Source organism: Chamaea fasciata, unplaced genomic scaffold, assembly GCF_029207755.1.
Source record: "Chamaea fasciata isolate MVZ Bird 193981 ecotype frontalis unplaced genomic scaffold, bChaFas1.0.hap1 SCAF_7, whole genome shotgun sequence".
Taxonomy (NCBI): Eukaryota; Metazoa; Chordata; class Aves; order Passeriformes; family Sylviidae; genus Chamaea; species Chamaea fasciata.
The window spans coordinates 42815601-42839630 of NW_027094092.1; the positions used below are offsets into that span (position 1 = coordinate 42815601).

Genomic DNA, 24030 nt, shown 5'->3' on the forward strand with positions numbered 1-24030 from the left:
GCTGAAATTGCTCTGACAGACAGAGTACTTTATTTGGACATAGGAGACAAACTGAAAAGCTGAGCTCTGTACGTGGATCACTAACAGAAGCCAAGGTGTTTTTTTTGGTTTTTTTTTGGAGTGTGCTTTATATCCTAGAAACTGTGGAATTATTTTATAGAAAAAAACATCTTAGATTTCCAGTATTTTTTCAAGTCAGTCACAGCAATATGAAAAAACAGGCTAATCTAGAAACATGTAAGATATAATAACTCAAATACTGCCAACTATTTTTCTGCTTTCCAAACTCAATGTTTATCTAAGAAGGCAACTGACTGGACTAGTGTTGCCAAACATTTCTATATAAGGGCAAATGAATTTTATTCCAGGTAAGTTGGGCCATCTTGAAAGAACAGAACTGTTTGCTTTTTTCCTAAGAAGAACCTTGTACTTTGGAAAACCAAAACCACAGGCAGCTTCTTCTGCAACAGATGTTCTTTAAATTCTTACTACAGTCAACTTCGACCTGTGACTGTTCTAGGTTCCCCAACACCAATTATTAAAAGAAGCAAAAGTGCATTTTCACCTGTGCTGAGCCAAAAGACCATCTAGCAATCTCAAAAAGCAAGACAAGCAAAAGTAAACATCTACACATGTTTAAGACCTCTCTTCAGATGCTTCTGCTGCTGCTCTTCAGATTTCTGGAAGTGCTGCAGCCAGATTCCTAAATGAGGCAGGGCTCTTTTTCTGAAATTTTGAATTCAGTCTCTAATGCCAATAGCTAGAGAGTCACAGCCTTTCTGCTGTAGGAATTTCTCAGAAATCTGTTAATGTTGAAAGACCAGTGCCAGAACTATCCCTAAAATGCAAATTCTGTAGCATGCATTGGATACTGAAAATCAACTCATTGTTTCCCAAGTTTCCTTTAACATGCATTTTACTTTTCTTGACATGTTTATTCTTAAAACAATGGATTGGCTTTTAATATGCAGATTTATCTTGAAGCCTTCATTCCTCTTTGGTGTTTTGAGAACCTGTTCCTTGATCCCTACACTGTATTACAATAAACCATGTTAGCATAATTTCCTTTCTTGTTACATAGGACTTCAGAGTTTTCTGATTTTAGCATAGCATCACAGTTTCTAGTGACAGGTGTAGCTTCCAGCTGCTGATCTTGTGTTGCAAATATTGCCTGCTTTCAGAGAGAGCAGCACAAAGTAGTTAAACTCAGATATGCTGCTGGATAGCCTCTCAAGGGACATGGTAAGAGTCCAAGTAATTCGAGTCATTTAAAACCAGACAAAAGCTCTTGGGAAGAAGTGGGAGTGGCTGAATAGGATGGATGATGTAACAGATCTTGCCTTATTCTAATTATGGTGACTAAGAATACCTCATTGAATTGAAGAGTGCAGCTAACACTGACAGAATATGAGACTGTGAGCTGGATGCCCATTGTGTAACAAATGCAAATGTTTTGTCACCTGCTGGCTGTGATCATTTACAGATTGTGAAGAATTTGTGATAGCAACATTTGTGTCAGCCTAAAAATCTCATTTTTCGCTTTGGCAGTAACAGTTTGACTAGGCTGATAATAATCATAACAAAAATCAAAAACCTTCTTCTTTTCCCAGCAAAAGGAGAACAGAGAAGGGGACACGCCAATACATAATTTCTATGACTAAAGATTTCTATGGCCTCACTCAAGAGTTTTTGCTTCTTGAGGAGAAATCCACATAATTTGGGAGCTGTCAGTTAACTATACATAAACTCCAAATGCAGAAATATTTTGAAAGAAACATTTTGCTTAGCATTTACTCTGCCTGAACCTGGTAGAAGGAAGGGTTTACAAGAACATCCTAAATAAAGATAGTTTTCACTGTGAGGCCTACTATGGGTGCTTTCATAAACCTGTAAAATCTGCACCTCTGATTTTGACCTTTCTTTTCATCTTCCAAATTCTTTGTTTGCTCAGCCCTGTTTCTTGCCATCAATCCCCCGACCTCTACTCCCCCAATAATGTCTTCGCTTTTCCCTGAACAAAAAGGGTCCAGCATTAGCCTTGGTTTTCTTTAAAATGTACTTCCTATAGGACAGCCACTACATTCTAGCTGTCTTTAAATTGCTATTTTTTAGACTCTGAGTACTTTGGGACAAATATTTTCTTTTGGGGGAACCTGTGCCAAAATACTGTAGCCCTAATGTCAGAGCAAGACAGAATCTCTCTCTCCTAGGAGCCATCCTCTTTGCTCTCATGGCACTCTGGAAATCCCACTTTGCAAGCCCTTTTCAAAACGTGTTTCCAGACAGCCTGGCCATCAGCCCGGGCAATTATCTAGTCAGCTGAGCAGCTGCTCAAGCACAGACAGACAGATAGACGATTTCCTAACAGCGCTGGAGCCCTGACAGGAACGCGACCCGGGCTGCTGAGCCTCCAGGACGTTGCTCTTCACAGCTGCCTGTACAGGAAACAGATTTCAGATGTGTCCATCCTCCTCACACCAGTCCTTCTGTTTGCACTTGGCCTTCATACTCTTCCCTCCCCCCCCGGTCTGGGTATTTGCTATTGTTCTTATGCAGAATGTTTGCTACTGGAAATGAATAATTGCTGTCACCACGGGCTTTCCACTGAGGGTGTCAGCGTACACATCTCCAGCTTTGCTGTCGCCCACAGAAAAAAAAATCATGAGCTGCACAATAACGGAGAACAACTAGGCTGAAGTTTATCCCATCTCTTGCTGTCAAATGTCCCTCAAAGTAAAGGGCCAGAAACAGAACTGTTATTTCTGCTTCCCTTTAGAGGCTGTCAGCTGCACTGATCTGGTCATTTATCATACAGGGCCCAGAAAAGGAGTGGGATCAGCTCATAAGGAAGGATTTTAAAATATCCTTAAGAAACGCCTCCTTAGGGTTCCTATATAGTTCATAGAACAAAAGCTTCCCATGCAAGAATTACATGGAGTACATCCTGGTCTGTTAGTGGAACCACCCTCCTTCATGAATCTCAGTCAGATGCCAAAGTTAGTGTGTAAATATCCCCCCTCAGTGACATGGATCACACAGGACAAGCCTCTACAGGACGCAAATGAGTGTCCTCTTTAAAACTGCAATGCTTTTGGAAAGTCTACTCTGCTCTCCTCATCTGGATATCCTAGACCTCTGCCTACAGACTAGTGTCCCCTGTGACTGAAAACACACACCAACAGGCAGTGCTTTGGCTAAGCACATACCTTAAAGACTGGGCCACATCCCTCTAAGGGTAGAACATCAAGTAATATACCACAGAATTAGTTTTATGGAAGTCTTTTTCCTATGATTAGCTTTATTAAGGTTGAGCAAAGATTTTTATTTTTCATTTAAGAAGGTGCATTTACGAGTTTTTCAGTTAACAAAGATATAAAAACATTAAGAAGGAAATACCAAGTCAGAGCAACCAAGAGCCCCGTTTGAAAAGTGTGCGGCTGTCATGAGTAAGCATAAGGATCACATAGCCATGAAGCTAGGAGAGAGGTGGAGCACCTCAGTTTTACATATTTACACTTCATGGGTGCTCTTCCTTCTCTCCATATCACAAGGATAAATAAGTATTTACAACTAAGAACCAACAAATAAGTATAAAGAAGGTCAGAGAAATCTCTTTTAGCTGGAAGATTCCCCTGCTTTTGCACAAAGGTCTAACCACACTGTCTCAAAAGGACTAGTCTGTAGCACCCATCAAAAGAGCAGATGGAAAACCAGATGGAGTTTACCCAAAACCCAATCTAAAGTTGACAATACAAGTTTCTGACAGAAGTATTATTCATGTTATAGGGAATATTCGACGGACTCAGTGAGCAGAGGAAAGCTATAACTCTTTGTCAAGGGTTTTGTAAAGAACATGTTATTCTGTTTCATCTGGGTGGAGCAGAATTGCTTATCTTTGCCCAAATGGGTCAATGTCGCTTATCAGATGGTGGAGTGCAACATATCCCTCTTCATTGTTTCACTACTCCCATGGGAATATCTTCTGCTAATGGACCATTAAGAGCTCATCAATGACATTACACATTACACTGCACTATTGTAAGATGCCCCACACAGGGAGGAGGAGCCAAACCATCTTAACCTAGATTAAAAGGAGCCACAGTGCCACTAGGCATCCAGTTTTCCACCAGATCCCTGGAGGAAGACCAGACCCATCTCACCATTACTGGACCCTTTTTTCTTTAACGGGAACATCTCTAATCCAAGAGAACCACATCTGCGACTCCAGGACAGCTTACTTTGGACTGCTTCCAACACCCTGACCAACAGGGTGTCCGGTTGTATTTCTGACTCTGTCAGGGTTTTCTAGGATTTCTTGTTTGTTTGTTTGCTTGCTTACTCTTCTGTACTACAACATCTGTATTTTTATATCCCTAGTAAAGAACTGCTATACCTATTCCCCAAATCTTTGCCTGACACCCTTTTAACTGAAAATTTATAATAATTTGGAAAAGGGGGGAGGGGCTTACATTTTAAGGGAGACTCCAACCCTCCCTAGCAGATGCCTGTCTATCTAAACCACAACACTCTTTAAACTGCTTTAATAAATACCAGACATAAGGTGGAATTAAGAAGAGAGAATGTCAATTTAAATATGAAAAAGTAATTTCTTGGGCAATTACTCCACAACCTCCTGCAAGGAAGGATGGAAGTCTGTTCATGCAGAAACCTAGAAGCTTTTCAGTTACCATAAGCTAGAAGCCACATCAGTTACCATAAGCTGGTAAGGCAAGCCAGAGGATTTTTATGCATGTTTAAAGTATGTCAGAAAGAACCACTATATTTGAAGAAAAGTGCATGCAGTGCTGGAATTAAGGTACACTTCTGTTGTCTTTTTAATTCTCCAGCTGCTAAATTGTAGCATCAAAAGACAGCAGAAAGTACAGATGAGCACTTGACACACTAGTTGTTGGTATCAATGAACTGCTGGCAAAAAACATAGGGGAACTGTGATCAGGTAAAGACTATGATCACTATTCTTTCAGTTCCAGATTACAGAGGCAAATATGGCTCAGACATTTTCAATGGCCGTTCACACCTCTGTGTAAGAAATATCACTACTGAAAATACCTTTATGCTCTTTCCCCATGAATGCATTTTGGCAATCTCCAAGACTTAGTCAAGACACAGGTGGAGTTAATCACAAAAGGTTTTCATTTTCTTTACAAGCAGAAAATTTTTCTGGTTAAATCCAGAAGGATAGTGTGAGCCCTTTTAAAAACTCTGATAACATTAATTTTGTTAAAATACAACAGAAACTACTCAAAGTTGAACCTCTGAGAAGCCAAAGAGCAAGGCAAAAATCCTGTATGCTCTCATTGTACTTTGTTGTCTTGTTGGAACAGACTTTTTCACTGCTTTTGCCTCACCTGTTTGTGGGTGGGTTGATGAAGCACTGGTCCATGGTGCATCTTCAAACTGAACCCAAGCACTGATGGATGATGACAGATCATGGTTATTAAGCACAGCAGAATCCACCTTAGGTTGCTCAGCTGCCTCTTCCAGCTCTGTGCAGAAAAGGTCTTGAAATCCTCCATTTGCATTGTGGTTCTCTTCGGAGGATGTGTCTGAGGAATTAAAACATTTCACTGGAGGAGCCTCAGTGCTACCTAAAATAGAAACAACACAGATTTACAGGAATGACCATTATTTCACTGGTTTTTATTGAAACATCGACAATTTGCCATTAAATGTAGGAAATTTTCCTTCACCTAATGCAGTTTTTGGATTAACACCGGGCAGTCTTGCACTTGATTATAATAGGTGAGATTTTCTCCATGGTTGGTTGGATACTGTCTTGAATTTTGAAGGACAGATCCAAAACCTGTAGTAGATCCACATTACATCACGAGGAGAGTAATTTGCCTTTTTGGCCCAAATTTTTTTCTATTACTTAGGGGCAGCAGGAGATAATTCAATCTCTGCACAAACTGCTTCCACGTAGAAGGCAAGTTCTCCCATGCTAGATATATGACAGTAGTTGGTCTAAACCAAACAAAGGAAGTCTCACCAGTTTCAAAGAAAACCAGAGAGCTTACCTCGTGGGTGAACAGGCAGGAGCAGCTCATCAGTGAAGGACACCCACTCAGACTGGTGGGAGGCAATGACACTTGTCAGAGATGTCATATTCGCAGCAGGTCACTCATCTTCACTTGGGGATCATGAGCAGGAGGAAGCAGAATGGGAGAGAGACAGTGAAGATGACCCAATAGAGGGAAACACCTCCTTTTTAACTGCTGTTAAGACAAGAAAGAAATAGATTATGTCTTTTAGAAAATCAAATAGGAGAAACTAGTGTCACCACTTTTTCTAATATAGAATGTTAAAAGCAATTTATGTACTACAGTCACAGTACTGTCAAAGCACAACCACCTTTGAGACAGGAATGTCACCTGTGTCCAGAGGAGGGTTACACTTGAGCAGCTCCTTCATATAAAGCAACTGAGGGTCTTGAAACATCTTCATGTTAAAACAGTCTATCACCAAAACCAATATTTTAGTCCTTACTCAAGAAGCCGTGACTCTCATAATCCCAGGAAGAGCAGATGAGGAGATTCTCCCAGGTTTAGCAAATTTTGATTATGATGTAACCAAATCTCCACTCCAAGCTGTCAACATGTCTTTGCCCACCTTGCTGCTTACAATGTCTAATCCCTCTCCAGAGCAGGCAATAAATTGCATGTTTCATTATCGATAACATTTATGCAGCTACTTCTGGAATGAGGATGAGTGGCCAATGACTCTTATCATGGTCTGGGTGTAGAGAGCTGCCCTCTCATCCAGCTGCACTTTCCACTCTGCTTCTTGACTGGAACTTCACATTTTAACTTTAAAAACCATCTCAGACCTTGTCCAGAGTTAAGCATGTTTTTGCTGTAGCTCAGCAAATGTTTTCACAGATGTGGAAACTGAATTTAGTAGGCACTCCAATGGCATGCATCCCACACAGATCTGTGAACCTGCTAGATGGAATGGAGCACTGGAAAGTGCTCTGGTTGTTAGCTAGTAACTGGGACAGTCAGGTCCAGGCAGAGAAATTCTCTCTGACAAGTACCCATGACCACCTCAGTTTTGCAAACCACTTCAAAACTCTCAGAAGACTCTTCCTAGGGAAATATGCTAATTCTGTCCCCAATTATCTCAAGCATTGAAGCTCTTGTTGCCATGGTACTGAAGTACTTGAAAATACTGAAACTCAGACCTGACTATTTGAAAGAGCTTTAAGCAGCATTTCTTGGCCTCCTGTCTCTCATCTAACTAAAGGGTTTTTCAGGGTGAAACTCCATGTTAGTGTACAAGAACAGATACTTCACTGAGACTTCTCTTTGCCCTATATTAACAAAATCTGTGCCTAAAAATCAGACATATTTAAATGCATTCAATCCTTAAGTATTTCTGAAGGAGACAGATCATCAAATAGCTTCCAATATTATTATTCTCCTCAGGGCCGCAAAGTCTTTTGCCTCCTGAAGGCAGATCAGCAATCAAGAAAGAACTGAAAACTTCAAAAGTTTGGAAGTCACAAACCTGCCTGACAACTAGAGAGAATTTGTGTGCAGTGTCTAAAGATGAATCTTTTTGAGCAGAATAGAACGTACAATTTTCTACAAACATGTAAAAGGATTCCTAGAGATAATCCTTATGGCAATCTGCCATAAGACTGATCCTCTTGCCACAGACTTTGCAGAGCCTATGGCTCCTGACCAGTCACCCTGCAGAATTTTCCCTTGTTACACAACCAATTCCCTGCTGCAGGAGTAACAGTGGCGCTTGTGCCCTTTTTCCCCCACAGCCATGGCAGGAGCCCTGTCTCCATGCAGTGTGGGCAGATCACTGCCTGCCTTGAACAACATCTATTTTGGGTGCTGTTAATAGAAACTACAAAGCTAAACATAGCAGCAAGCTGAAAAAAAAAATTTTAGATGTTTAGGGTCATTTGGATGCTGTAAGAGGGAAGGAGAGGATAACATTGGCATCTTGTTTTCCTCATGTGATAAATTAAGCTGTTTGTTTTGGGCTTGTTTAAATATCTGTAACTAAGTTTTCTTTTCCCAGACAACTGGATACTGACCTGCCCTTTCTCCTGGAAAAGTCCTGACAGAAGCATGAAATGGCAGGAAATGAACAAAGAAAACAATTCAGCCTGCCCTTGATGCACAGAGACTGCAGTAGAGCTCATTATTTCATTAATTTTTTCCCTTTTAATTTCAAGAAGAAGAAAGATATGAAAGGAGGCAAGAAAATGGACTGTTTCAGCAGTACACATACGTGAGAGAATTATACCATTATTTTAAGTTGGATTTCCTTTAGTACTCTACTGCCCCGTGACAAACAGAATTTTTAAAATCCACTTAGTACCAGACAGCAAAACTAGCACTTTAAAATGGATAGTGAGCACTATAAGCCCGGAAAAGCACCAGAATACTGTGCATTGAGGGTTATACAACTTCCCATGACTGGAATTTTCGAGAGACTTCTCAGTTTGGTAAATAAAAGAGATTATGTTGACTTATTAGGGTTATCACGCCCTTTAAACAAGCAGCCTGAAAGAGAGGAAAGACAGTCTGAGTAGCTAATAACTTCAAAGATATTCAGAATAGAGGCATTTTGAGGATGCATATGTTAGGTTAAAAAAAAAAAAAGAAGAAAAAAAATATAATTTTTGCATTCTTTCAACATTCACAAAAAAGCCTCAATCCCACTCCTTGACCTAAATGCCTGTACAGAATTACGAATCACATACAGCTAACACCTGTGCAGACTATGTGGAAAAAAACACTTCATCCTCAAATCAATTTTCACCTCTCGTTCACTCACGAAAATCATCCTTCAAGAAAGACCTAAGCCAATCCCACTGTGAACCAGTGAGTCCCAGCCAGAGCAACAGCAATGCCACTGTGCATTCAGTTACCACAACGATGCTGCAGTCTGCAAAACTACTACAGAGGCACATCTCTCCAGAAGAACCATTAGAACTGAGGGTAAACCTGAATTCTCTCTGTAACAAAGGAGTCAGCACCACTGCTCAAACACTGCAGCGAGTACTCTGCAAGTGAATTTCAGAGGTTTTTCTTCCTGTTCTTCAAACTTCTCAAACATCTCTGGCTATTTGTAGAGGAATGAATTTTGGAGCCTACTAGGACTAAGAACAAATGGATCCTTTAAACTCCAAGTGAGTTACAGTTAAAGCAAAAGTTTATGCTGCACAGCCCAAACAAGAGCAGATGGAAACACATTTCTTGGAACAAGATATCATATTACCAGGCCAGACCAGCATTATTTCTCTCTACATGAACAGGATTGTTTAGATTGTTACTTCTGGATTTGTGTTATTATGTGTACTAAACTTTTGGTGCTGAACTGGTTTAAAAAAATGTAAGCTAATTTTTAAGATTTTTGGTAAAAAGTTGGGAATCAGAAATTTGTTTGTTTATTTCCCACTATTACACGGTAAATATAAGGTAAAGAAGATGTTATACCTACTCACCCCAGTGATCCTTACCATCAATTTCAAGGCAGTGGCTTGATCATAAGGCAAAAAAAGCCTCTAAGAAGCTGAAATTTCTGCTTCAGGTGTCCCTTTTTCACATTGCAATTTCCCAGTGGTGCATGTAAATGAGTGACAAGTAGGTGACAGTTATTTCCAGTTCTCCAGAACGTAGAGATCATAGAGCTGGAACAACACTCCTTGTCTCTCTAGTCCTCCCAGTGTTTTGATAAAACACATTATACAAGCCCTTTTTAAAACTGACGAACGTTCATTCTAAAATGACAAAACTGCTTTTATAACTAGAAACCTCTCATTTCAAAACTACGTAAATTCACAGCCTACAGCCATTCCTTCTTGTGACGTGACTACCCATCTGTCCTTATGTACAACTCCACTCTAGCAAAAGATGAAAAGGAGTATCATTGTCCTTCTCCCTTAATCTTGATAAAGCAAAAACATGTATTTGAGAAAGACACACATAATTATCCTGTGCCAGAAGTCTGACACCCAGCACCTCATACTTTAGGTGGGACCTTTCCGTACTATGTGAGAACAAACACCAATAGCAGTAATGTTGATATGAAGAAATGTTTGTGACACTATTGAGGTTTAGAAGTATCAGAAGTATCTGCAGTGGATTTCAGAAGTATCTGTAATTGCATGGTGTTTTTGTAAACATATCATTCAAAGTATTTAATTATTCGTGCTTGGACAGCAAACTCAGTTTCTCAGTAGATTTCAACTCTGCTTAGAAGAAACAGATTAGCACAGTTAATAATTTTAAGCACTTAAGGGTCATTTCTCCAACTGCTTCAAGTTACATTCATATGATGCAGGCTGCAGTCAGCTTTCTGGTCACTACCCACAGTTACGAGGTTATTGTTATACGGGAACACAGGAGAAAAAAAATCAGAATAAAAATACTGAGAACAAAATTCAGTTGTTTGCTTTCTTGTTTTCCAAATATAATATGAATAGCAAGTTTGTGCTAAGTGCATAGACTCTATTGCCTTACATGGCAACACTATTGAAAAAAAATCCTGTAATCCATATAGTGATTCTATTTTTCTTGCTTATACATTCCCTTACAATCCCAGGAACTGAAACATTAACTGGTTACAGTGGTTTGCATTTGGTTGTGTAGGAGACCACTGTGGGAAAACAACTAGACAAGCTGTTAAATTCCACATAGAAGAGAAAAGAAACTAAGCCAAAGGGACAGTAAGAAAAGGAAAGTCTCTGACCAGGGCTTTTCTTGTAACAAACAAACCACTCCCACCAGGAAAGCCTCAAGGAAAAATAAGTAATTTTATCTTGACCATGTGTTTGGCAAACCTGTACAGATGAAACTATTCTAGTAGCATGAACTGAGGAATGATTGCTGCCTTGGGCAAATTTCCAAGTGAGAGAGAACTCATGGCTCTTCCTCTCGGCTTGGCCTGTAAATAAACACTGACCATCAGCACATCATGATCTGAATAACAAACAAACTCCAAATTGGAACTCTGCTCTTGTACATCAAAACCAAGTCCCAAGTTACCTCAAGGTGCAACAGCATAAACAAAACACAGTGCCAAACAACAGGAAAAAACCAAAACAATGAACCTGAGAAACCCAATGAAATAAAGGAAGTGGATTTGGGTATCATTCTTACTGAAAAAAATAATTTTACCAACCTCTGCCTAAAAGCCTGAAGCAAGATTGCCTTATTAATGACCTAGATGATGACAAGAAAAAAAGTTATATTTGGTTGATTATTGTATTTGTAATGTTGACAATATTTTCTTAACGTATACAGCTCTGCCAGCTTGTAAATTGCCCCGAGAAAGTCTCTGGTGATTACAGCTCTGGTTTAGATCTTAGGCCAGTTTTACTTACTCTGATACATGCTTTTATATGAGCTCCATGACTTCAAATGTAGCTTAAGAAGCTCAGTCACTACCTGGTGCACATAACACAAAAGCTCTCAATATGAAAGGAAGAATTAGGGCCCAAAGGGAGACAAATGGACATGCCTTATGAAACTCCTGCAGCCCCTCTGGGAGAAAGGATGGCTTTTCCTATTATGGATTACACCTACGTGAATGGTAGTAAGAGCCTTGACAGTGCTGTGTCTGCAGAGCCAGAGCAAATCCACCTGTGCCATCACAAAGTAGGTCATTAGTGCTGTCTTCTGGTGATTTTAGACAGAGATGGAGTGAGGTACTGAAGGTGACTAGAGCCATCTGGCACACTGAATGACAGAAAAGCAGACTGGGGGTCTGCCTGAGCCCAGGACCCAGTGCAGCCACACTAATGACCATTCCCAATTACTCCAACAGATACAAAGTGATCTGCCTAAATCCACACTGCAAGCCCACGGCAGAAGCGGTGTTAAAGCTGAGGTGACCTGGAATGACCTTATTTTCTCTAGCACAACCAGCACACATAAAACCATATGCCACAAACACACATCCCAGCTTTCCTGGAAGCTCACAGTTCAGTGACAGCAAGAGAGGAGAGTCTGTACAGGATGCACTGGTAAGAAAGTCATGAACATCTCCCTCAGGAATATTTGCGTCAAGGCTAATATCTGGAAGGTCAACAGCTGCTGTTTGCTCTGCACCAAAATTTATCTGCCACAGAAGCTCCTCTGTTTTCCACAGAGAGAGAGAAGACACCTAAAATGCTCTCCTGCAGCAATACCAGCATATTTAGGCAGTTCAGAAGGCAATAATATTTCTCCTGTCAAGGCTATGCCTCAGAAATACTTCATGGATCCTGGATGGTTTATAATGAGAGACAGAGATTCAAAGTCTGATGCTGGGCAAAAACTGTACAACCTCCTCTATTCCTTGTACTCCTAAAAACTTGAGAAATGTAGAAAGACAGTGCAGAAGACCAGCAGTGCAAAACAAAATAGGATTATTTATTTATATTTTTACTATTAGAAGTAATATACAAGGGAGGACGTGAGACAAAATGTTGACAGTGATAGTTCACATCACCAGTCACACTGGGAAAATAGAAGTTCTGCATCTGAGGACCTTTAGTTTAGGTCACTCTGGGTACATGATTCATTCAAAGCGTAACTGAAGCTATGCAACTGCATGGGAACTTGAAGGACAACTTCCCAAACTGGCAACCTTTCAACTCAAACTAGAATCTGAGGCAACAATCAGTCAAATGCTTCTCTTACCATACAGAGCAACAGTGCAATCAAACTAGACTGGGACAAGATCACAGAAAAGAGGCATTTGCATCTCTAAAACCTGGCAGGGTTTTTTTGGTTTGGTTGTTTTGTTTTTTTTTTTTTTTTCCAGTCAGTATTGTACAAACAGGAGAAAAAATAGAAGGAAAAACCCCACTAATTTAAGGTTTTTCTTCCCAAAGACTAGAATAGTTCAGATCAGATTTTACTTTGTTCAGCAAAATTCTGTGGGTAATCATAGTAGGCAACAGGAAATCTACATGCAGTAAGGGAGGAGAGGTTGCTAACATCCCCCCAGGATAGAGTGGGTAGAGGGTCCTTACTACTCTTCCTTGTTTTCTCAAGGCCTCCACAGGGCAGAAGTCCAAAGCAGCACCCAGATTCCAGACTTCAACAGCTCCCCATTACACATGTCACAGATTCTTCTCTGCTTCAGGATGGTGAATTTGCAGTAGGCACAACTATTGCACAACCATAAAATTGATGCTCAAATCCCCAGTATGTGGAGAGAACTGTGTTTAAGAATTGATTTCTTCTTTCAAACCTCAAAAAGTGAGTCATACAAGGAATGTGCATTTCAAAAGAAAATTCCCACTGAGTGAGCTGGTTTGCACATCTGATATTGATGCTTTCATATATTCTCACTTAAATTCTGCACAGACAAGCTAGCCACATGTATTCCATTTACCAAACCCCCCAAAAGCTCCTGTACTTTATTTGCTGTTGGGATAACTATCAAAGTGTTTTTTGAAGTTATCTCACTAACACAGAAAGCACAATGTTCTACAATTAATCGCTGTAGAACCAACTATGCCATCACAGCCTGACATCACTGAAGACAGCCATCAAGAAGTGAACACAGATCATAAAACCCTATTTACATGTCCTTCTGTACTGGGACTAATGACAAAAGAAAGAGGGAAAGGAGTAAGTGATCATAAGTTTACTGGACTATCATGCTGGATGATAAACATGCTTTTAGAAAACACACAACCTGGCTTGTATGAAATGCCATTCTGTTCTGACAGATATTAGCTTTCCAGCACTGCTTATATGCATTGCAACAAATTACTGCATTTCAAGTATTTGCTGTACAACTCAAAAACTGATTCTGCTTCCATCAGTAAAAGGAAAGCCAGCAGGATTCTTCCTGTGCCTCAAGTTTCACCTGCACAAATGAAATCAGGGCTTTATTTTCTCATTACAAATAGGTTAAGCGCTAGAAGATAGGTAAAAACACCTTCACTGAAGATGGTGACAATTATTTGCCATCAATCAGTATCAGTTAAACTCTCATTTTGACTAAGACAGCTGGGGGAAAAGGCAAAAAGAAACCCCAAACAAACAAACAAACAAACAAACAAAAACAACCCTCCAAGAATGAAAGAAGTCAAGCCCTCAAACACTAGCCACATTCAAGACAAGGGAGGAACTGAATTCTCTCGAGAGATGCTTCACTGGAGGCTGCATGCCTACAGAGAGGATGGGCATTGATCTATCTGAGCTGTGAGTATGCACAGAACAGAAGAACAGATTCAGAGTGAGAGAAAAACACAGAATCCAACTGTGAAAGCATCAGGAAGACAAGGACTATTGAGGAAATGATGCAGCCCTGAATGAAAGCAAAGAAGTTTTCTTGTGCTGAATGTTGGCTCAAAAGGGTGATTAGGAACACTGAGTGAGAAAGTCATCTTCTGTTCAACCCTCCTCTGTATTTCCATATAGCTAACAACTATTCACATATAAATAATTTCTCTATAATTGTATTTTTATGTGACACCTTTTATAATTTCTAATCCGTATCAGCAGCACCCTTCCAATGAAAAGTGTTTAAAAAGGGATTTTTGTTACAAAGGAGATCCTTCTCTATTGTTGTAGATAAAGGTAACATTAAAATGTGAAGTTGTCTCAAGGAAAGCCCGCTTGATTATTTAAAGCCTGACAAAAACAACACTCCAAAAAAGGTATCGCAGGGAACAAGCTTGCCCTAGCAGAAAATTCTTTCAATGATCCAACCGGTCTTTCCTCATTTCCAGTGTCTGAAGAGTCAAATGCAACTTAATGTGATGCCAGGACACTGCAGTCCTTCAGGGCAACCCACAAATACCATATTTGTTGTCACTCTCTATTTTAGACAGCCTAAATATAGGCCCATTAGACATGATGGTTCTATTCCTTTAGCATGGCTACTCCTGTTTCAAGTGAATGAAAAACAGCTCTAGAAAAAAAGACAAAAAAAAAATTATGCAAAGATGAATTTAAAGGTACCCAGTATTTTATACACTATTACCAAAAACATATCTGAAGTAGAAACAAAGTTCCTGACAAGTCAAGTTCATATATAGTACAAAAGAGTATGTTTGCAATGGTACTGCCTAATGCATTTGTGTCTAACTGTATTTGTTTAGTTGCCAAAACATAAGAATGCAGAGTATACTAGCATGATGTAGAACAGAGGGTATGAGAAAAACTTTCACTTTTTGTTGTTTGGTTTTGGTTTTATTGAGGTTTTGGGTTGTTTTGTTCTTACTAACACACACTAATAAGTGGTAGTCTATGGTAGTACCCCCATGACAGTGCCTGTGAGACAGCAGGCAACCTTGCGCATTCCAAAAGAGGAATCCAAGATATGTGGCCACCTATCTCAGTGAGATCCTTTAGGTGATGCAGAGGTACATGGTGTGAGTGGTGCAGGCCCCTCTTGCACATGGGCGCAGCAAATCACTTGTACTTTATTACACTCAGTATTTTGCTGAGGAAGCTACAACAGGGAAAAGATGCAAGTCTGATACCAACTGCAGGAAGAAGGACTGGTTGCACTTCATGCTAGAGGGCATCAAATAATTAATACCAATGTTACTGCATGGCTTCCATCATCTTTCAATCTTTTAATCTGACACAAATGCCCAGTAACAAAGCACGCAGAGTATTAAAAAATGTGTAGTATTATACACCAAAATTCATACTTACCAGCTCCCACAGAGTGGGACAATGGCTAATCACTCAGTGGCAGGGGCATTACTGTCAAAGTAAACTGTCAAAACTGGAATAGCAGGGAGCACTGCATGCATATTGTGTGCATGATAGAGCTGTGGAGACACCCTGGGGAAGGTCCCTGGAGGCAAACCATTTGCTGGGGAAGCTTCTGCAGTGGCACCCTCTTGTATGCCTGGCTTGAGCCAGTGGGACACAAGAGCTGGAGCTGCATGTACATGCACAGGCTACACAGAACCAAAACTCAACAAACCACTATTTATAGGTGCATGGAAAAAAAAATCTCCAGTTTTCACACAGGCATAGTAATGTGATTCAATCCTTCAAAATTCCATGTTTTGAGGAAATATAGTAATTTAGTTGGATACAACAGATTAATACTCAGGAAAAAAGAAGGAAGAGAAAGGAAAAAGCAGATAAATGTACAGCAAGACATATCCCCGCTCTTTCCTTCTAAAAAACCTAATGCTTCAGTTTCAAATAGCTGAGATTTATTTTATCATTTAATCAGAATCATAAAATGCTAAAGCTTGAAAGGGACCTTCAAGATCATCTAGTTCCAACCCCGTGTCATGGGTAGGCACACCTTATTCAACCCAGCCCGGGACACTGCCACAACTTCCCTAAGCAACCTGTTCAGCATCCTCGCAGTAAAGAATTTCAACCTAATGTGTAACCTAATTTTTCCCTATTTCAAATCTGTACCCACTGCTCCTTGTCTTATCAGTACAGTTCCTAATGAAGAGGAAATCATGTAAAGTTTAACTGCAGCAGGTGACCAGCCATTCTATACAGCTAGAACTGTGCTCTCCTTCTGCATTATGCATGTAGAAGCTTACAGAGTAAGATGAGAGTCACATGGTAAGAGAAGTGAAGTCATGAACATATTCCAGCTCTCAGCTGGGCTTGGGTAATGCAGTATCCCAAATTTTTAGACAAGAATTTAATTCATGTTACATTCCTGACTGCTGTCAGATATTGCATAACTTTATGGTTAATGCATGACCTCTTGTGTGTTATGCAAGTGCTTTAGTAGAGCAACCGTGTAAAAAAACCCACAAAAACACAAGATCAAAAACTACCCAAGAAACCCCAAGAGTCCCTTTTCATCCAAGCCACCACAAGTTTAAGACAGGTTCATTGTTGCCTTGGAAACTCTAGAGTGTAGTCAGGAAAACAAAGAAAAAAGAACTTTTTGACGACTTCACTCACTTTATTGGACAAAACAATATAAAGGACTGTGAATGGATGCTGGGCACTCAGGTCATACCAGCAGGTCCTTTCTTCATTAAAAGGTTTGGAATCTGAATATCCTGCCTGTGCAACCCCTCCTAGGTAACAGTCCCAGCAGTGCAGTGTGTTTGACAGCTCTCTGAAGCTGCTCTGGAAATGGAAGCAATGCAGCCAGTTTACCCCACCTCCCACCCAGCCTTAGGCAGCCAAAAGTGACCATGGTTATTCTGTTCCTCAGCCCATAGTAAGCCGCAGCAGCACAGCGTTATGACATGTGGAAATAGCAGGTCATGGCAATCCTAATGCAGTGTTACTGCTCTCTTGGCAGCTCTGGGGAGGCAGAATCCAGCTAAGCTTTGGCAAAGGCTGCCATATCCAGTGGACAAGTTTTGGCAGTGGCATGCAGACAAGTAGATTTTAAAATATTTGAGCTATTTACTTCCTCTTTCATAAAGGCACAGACTCACAAAGGCACAGGGACACTGTTACCAAGAGTCACTGTGTCAGAGTTGTAAATTTGACACACAATTCACACAGACACAAAAGCATGTTAAAAATTACTGAAAATTAGCAGAATTAGAAGAATTTTTTTTTTTTTTTAAAAAAAGACAAACTTCCTGAAAAGAAAGTATTATCTCTCGAGAGTCAGTGCCTATTTCAGTGTCACTGAAGAGCTAATGTAGCTCTTTGGAGCTGCAGCTCCCAGAGGTCTGTGGCTACCCTCAATCAGCCTCAGCTCCAAGCACATTCATATCAATGGCCTGGAGTGGATATAGGGAGAATCTGCAAACTTTTCTAGGAAAAAAACCAGAGCTGAATGCTGGTGTCAAGGTCTGAGCCCACATGTAGTGGGGTAAACTAATAAAGCTGCCTCCACTCGGAGAGACTGGATGATTAAATTGCAGAGGTCAGAGATGTGTTATTTAGGAGAGGAAAGCCCAGATCTGCCAAATCTATTCCATCTCAGTTTTATCCTCTGCAGTGACACTTGAGATTCTGGCTGTGAATGGCCCCAAAGTAATCCATGCACCTATCAAATGAGATCTCATTCCTCATGCCAAACTCATGTACTGGATAACTCAGGATAAATTTGGGAGCATGCACCTGATGTTTCCACCACATACAATTTTAATATATAGAATATAAGCTTTAGTCAGGTAAATACTTGAACTGTGGTGATCTTGAAACAACCTAGCAAGGAACGGAGAGAAAGGAGCATTTTTTTGGCAAGTTTCTGTCATTAGGAACAGCTGGCAACTAAACAGCAACTAATCATTAAACTTCATAGGCCAAATTCTTCCTTACAGCTATTCAATTGAAACTGCTCTATTAGAAAATAAACAGGCCTTGTGCTGTGGAGCTTGACCAGCTCCAGTTTCAGTTTTGTAGCTAGTAATACTTTTTTCTCTTCAAAAATGCTTAGTAGAGGTTTTTTTCATGCATTTCCATCACCCACACAACCACAAAACCACCATGAAGTTCTGCAAAATAGTACCTTCTGTTCACCAGAGGCCCCTGATTCAGATAGCAAAATTGCTGTATTGTATAGCCACCCCCTATTTCAAACGTAAATTGAAGATAATTCTTTAATTTCATTTCACAGCTGGCAAACCCAAGAGCCCACAGAGAGAAGTGGTTTCTATATTCATGTCTACAAATGCCAACTAAAACTTGGCCTAAAAGAGCATAATGAATGAAGAAACAGCTCAGCAAAAAGACATTCTTTTTCTCTAGTTCACAAGGCAGGTCTGCTGCCCTTGGACCAGGCGCTCCACTTTGAATCTCAGATCTGGAGCACACTGTCTGCTCTTTGAATATCAGCATAGTTCTGAACTACTGGAGCACCTCTGTAGGATTCTGAAGCACACTGGTCAGTTCTGCCCTCTGTTTCAAGCTGAAGGAGTTGTGCTGAGATATTTAGTTCAGTTACCTTAAAAAAGCAAGATGAGTCACACCTCCTTAACCCCAGACACCCAGTCAGACATCTGAGATAGTCACCTTATGTTCTGTTTGCAGTTTACAGAAGGAACAGGACACCTCCAGAGGGTCCTTTGCCTGATCTATTTCCAAATGAAGTGAATCCCCCTCCAAGAAGAGTATGGTAACTAAGACTTGCACATCTTTTTCACATCTAAGGTGTAAACTTCAAGGAAGTCTTACGCATATTTCTAGGCATTTCACTGCAGCTGACTGACAAACCCATATATATTCCCACTGAGAAATATTTTCCATATTATAAGAAATACTTCCTGTCAAAAAACTACCAATTGAAGGATTTTTGGGATTGATGAGAGCAAAAGCTCTTTAATTTTATGGTTTCCCTTCAGAAACTGTATCTCTATAGAACTGGTGTATAAGAAAGCTATACATTCCAGTGAGCTACTTCTTTTAGGATTATTTCCTATTAAAAAAGCACTATTTGTTTCTATGTTTATCTAAGGGACACACTGTCCTAGCATTGATGTCTGCTATTAACTCTTTTAGCATTGTTCTATGATGTTTATTTTTCTCTTGTATTTTTTTTCTGTCAATATATAATAATGATTATGCTAAATTTAAAAATGGGTTGTCAAGTTGGTCAAGAGACTCTATCCTAAGTTTATGGCAGTAAACAGCAAAAAACTTTACCAGTAGGAGCAGAGTGGTAGAGTGAAATACTAAGCATCAAGGGCACAACTTTCACACTACCTTTTTTTTGGCTTTTACTTACAATTATCTCCAAAATGTTCCCATAGACTGAATTTGCATTAGCACTTGGAGTACATTAAATGAGCTCCTTCTTCTGCTCAGTTTTATGCCAAACAGAATCAGTTTATGTGCTCTGAGATGCAAGCTGAACTGCAGACAGGCAGGTGATCAGGACATTCATTTTAAAAATGCATTCCTGTTCTAAATAATGTGCTCATGTATTTACATCCACAGATTTTTTCAGAAAAGATAATAAATCTGGAACACTCATGTGTGTTCCCTAGTCTTGCCACAGGACTGCGTCTTTTCAACTTTTTCAATCAAATTCTGAACTTTTACCCCCCCTTTCAGTTTTGAAAAAAATAGGACATTCCACACCATTCATCTTATTTGAACATTCAGAAGACAGTGAAAATTGATGGCAGAAGTCAATAGCGGATACATGATCCCTTCCTGGGAAGCAGTTTTACCCACACAGACACTTGTAGATAGATTTTTGACCCTGTTTAAGGTCCTGGTAAACATTTCACCACCTACAAGGTGCAAAGATTTAATCCCTGAAGTTTCCAGACATACAAGCTGAGTTGTAAGGCTTCTAATTTCCTAGGACTCAAATTCTTGTGGTCATAATAACAGCTATAGTCTTGAAGACAACACATGCTCATACCCGACACGAACAAAGACAGGCATTCCTTCCATGAGGTTAACCACTTGCGAAATTATTACATCCATTAGCAGAATTCACAATCATGTAAGAAAACATCCATCATGAGAGACTCCAAAGAAATGTACTAAGACATCTGAGGACAAAATAATCTAGTTTTACAGTTGAGTACTTTATCTTTTTTTTTTTTTTTTTTTTGTAATGTAATGCAACTAATGGTTCAGACAAATTAGCTAAAAATTGCCTTTTGAAAGTTGTCCTTTCCTAGCCGACCAGCAGAGTAAGTTTCAGTGATTGTCTTAGATAAACACAACTTTTAGACGGCAAACATTATGTTAGAAGACTGCCACCACCACATGAATCCTTATAGCTCCATAGCTTAGTTCCTAATGATCTTTTTGGTTTTCCAGCTTCCAAAGAGCAAGCTCATGGAGTTGCTGAGATGGCCTTTAACAGGACTTCAACAATTCAAAATTGATTGTATTAGTTTACTGCACAAAGCCTCCGTGCAATACCTGGGTTAAAAGCTGCATGAAGAAAGGGTACTACTAGGAGCCAAATGTCAGAGCAGGAGAATCCACAAACCATGCATGAGCTTACACCTGATGCCACCTTGGAAACTGTCTCACTGACTGGAAAAGTCACTGCTTCAGGGGCAACAGAAGCCTTGCAGAACAGAACATCTTGAGAGGTTTGTAACACACTTAGATATCACTTCTCATCTTCACTTGCTGATGCCAGACTTGAGACAGCTGAAAATTACAGACTCTATAAACATGATGTATTGAGCCCACTCACAATATGGTTTTAACCCACACACAGTCTGGGTTTCTCAACCAGGGAATTGTACCAGCTGCTAGTTCTTAATAAGGCAGCTGGCAAGGCAGCACAAACAAGCACTTTACATGGGCAGCTGGCTACTACTGAGATGTAGCTGTTACCTTTTTACCTTGCATCCCTTGGACTGTAATCTGAATCAACCACACAAAGTATTAATTAAGCCACTGATGTAGTGAGGGATGCAAGGAACTCAAGTTAAGGAAGCTCTACAGTTAAAGACCTAGGTATGCTATTCTGTTCTTAATGATAATGAAGGATACAAATTATAAGAGCATACAACTAGTCAGAACCGAGATACACTGCATCACGTGAGAGAAAAAAACAAATCTGATCCTTTTCTCTTACTGGAAAGTTTAATGGTCATGCTCCTGATGATACTGATATTTTAAAAAATAATTTAAAAGCCCAAACTATAAAAACACAGGGATCACTGAAGTTGCCAGCTGTATTCCCACGTATAAGGAAACCTGTATGTTAGATCTGCTAGGGAGTTACTGCTACTCACTTTGTACTTTAAAGCATCATAGGAATATAATGAAAAGCCATTAATAATACACAGAAAAAGTCAAAGATTTATCTGAAAAAAAAAAAAGCATGATATAACAAAGTACTTCATAGCAAACACTGCTTTAAATCATAATCAATCAAAACTGAAAATTCTTGGAGAAGAGACAACCTAGCCATTAGGAAACTAAGTATTTAGGGAAGTCTGATGTGTTGCATAATCCTGCATAATGCATCTCATAGAGATGTGGGAAACTGTTCTTTAAGCTTTTTGGTGATAACACAAACTTTATTAAAATAAACCTGTTTATCTAGACAATATTAAGGCAAAGTCCAGATCTCACTTGTCTGTGTAATGCAAGGCATGTTTCCATCACTTTGGCAGAGAAAAGAAAAAACAAAATCAGAGACACATGCCAGAATTAGCAAACACAATCATTTTCCAAGCAACCTGTTGTTTGAAATTTACTTGCCCAAACTAGTAAGTTTGCAGAATCCACATTTCACAGAAGACAAGAATGATTCATATCTGATTCACAAGTAAAAGAAATACCAATGTTTACCAAATTTTTGCCTTGACAATACTGAAAGTGCCCTCAAACCAATACTGCAATACTACCCTAAGGATATTTCCCAGCAAAAGGCACAACTAAAGTATGAGAAGACATGAGCTGCAAAGCATTACCCGATCTAGTCAAGCAGTCAAGAATTTTTTAAACTTTTGTGTCTCTGGAAATCTGAAGTCTCAAACAGATTAAGCCATGGGAAAGAAAAAAATCAAAAAAAATTGAGGCTGATTACAACCAATCCACAAAGCAATTAACAAAAATCAATAGAGAAAAGTGGAGATGCAGCACAGAAAGAATATTTAAGACCTGAACTAAAAAAATGAGCAGAGAAAAGGCCGTCTGATGCTATACCAACACAAAAATCTACTTTGCATGGAAATATGTAATTCGAGCATTTTAAACCTACAATTTACACAGCGTATTCAAACGCAGAACAGAAAGATGAGCGAGCGATTTTAGTTTGCCTTGCAATATACGAACCGCAGAAAAACGTTTCAAAAGCAGCACAGCTCAGCGGACCCAAGCAAGAACAAAATCCAAACCACGAGTAATTACACAGAGCAGCGGAGGGGTAGGTGGATACGAGCAGCTTTCCCCGTGCTGCTGCTAATGAGCGTTAACCCTTCGGCAGCCGGGGAGCACCGACCCGCGCTGCGGGCACAGCCGCACACCCCGCGGGCTGCCGGGCTGCCCGGCACCAACGCCCTCCGCCGAGAGCGGCCTTGGCTGAGGCTGCGGGCACCCAGGGGAACGGCTCCGCGCTCCGTGCAGATGGTCGCGGCTGGGAGCGGTGCCCCGACCCCGGCCGGGGAAAGGGCTGGAGCGCGGAGGGGAACCTCGGCTGCGTCAGGGCGCGCCGCCGAGGGCGGCCCCGCTCCGCAAGCACCGAGGGGCAGGCGGCGACCCCGGCTCCGGCAGCGGGGCCACCTGCCTTCGCTTTAGGGTTCCTCGGCTCCAGTTTCGGATGCCCTCCGCCCGCGCCAGCCCCGAGCCGCGGCCCCGCTCCCCGGCGCTCGGCAGGCAGAGCACGGGGCACAGCCCCCGCTCCCCGCGGGCCGCAGCCGCCCGGCCCCGCGCACCTACCGGCGGGCGCGCTGCTCCGCGGACGCTGCGGCCGCACTCCCGGCGCGACCGGCGGCGCCTCCGGCCCGGCCCGGCCCGCCCGCGCCGCCGCCATTGGGCGCTCCCGGCGGCGGCCGCGCCGCATTGGCCGGGCCCGGCCCGCCCCCAGCACGGAGCCGGCCCCTGTCCCGCGGATCGCCGCGCAGGGCCCGGCCCCGCGCACAGGTGGCGACGCCGGGGCGCCTGGTGCCGCGCTCCCGGCATTGGTCACTTCCAAGTTTCTCAGGGCCCGCTTCTCGACACGAGTCAAAGGCAACGGACTTCGCCGTCTCCGCTCACCCACGGGCAAAAATAAATAGCAATGTGCAAATAACGATCGATAATGCCAACAAAATATCCTTCTGCTCGGGCTTATTCAACCCTATTTATATGGTTTTATTTTTATATGCTTAAATACAACGCTTTTTATTTGCAACTGGTGAGTTCGTGTACACACTTTGAACACCGATTAATGGGCACCTCACATCTTTTGTTGGACCGTGATGAATTTTGCGGATTACGGATTAGGCAGGTATAAGAAAGTTAATACAACGTCTATGAACCAAATTGTGTTTAAGCTGTTAAACTGTAAGAGTATTACAAACCTAATAATATAAACTGTATGGTAATATTAATCTTATTTCTGCCTTTAAATAGGTCAGAGAGCAATTTGCGTATGGAAATGTCTTTATTGAGGAATTAACTTCTAACCTCAGTACAATTCCGAGACTCAGCTGAAAGGAAGCTTATGCAAAAT

General features: G+C 40.9%; 1 protein-coding gene across 1 annotated transcript in view; it reads right to left on the reverse strand.

Annotated features, from left to right (window-relative positions):
- STON2 (stonin 2) overlaps positions 1 to 23324 on the reverse strand; it is a 73796-nt gene extending 50472 nt beyond the window's left edge. Inside the window, exons 1-3 of the mRNA XM_066188606.1 lie at positions 23256 to 23324; positions 6039 to 6236; positions 5370 to 5609 (exon numbers count right to left, since the gene is read on the reverse strand). Coding sequence (XP_066044703.1) covers positions 5370 to 5609; positions 6039 to 6126 — 328 coding nt within the window. The 5' untranslated portion in view covers positions 6127 to 6236; positions 23256 to 23324. The remainder of the gene's footprint in view (positions 1 to 5369; positions 5610 to 6038; positions 6237 to 23255) is intronic.
- Between the last annotated feature and the right edge of the window lie 706 nt (positions 23325 to 24030).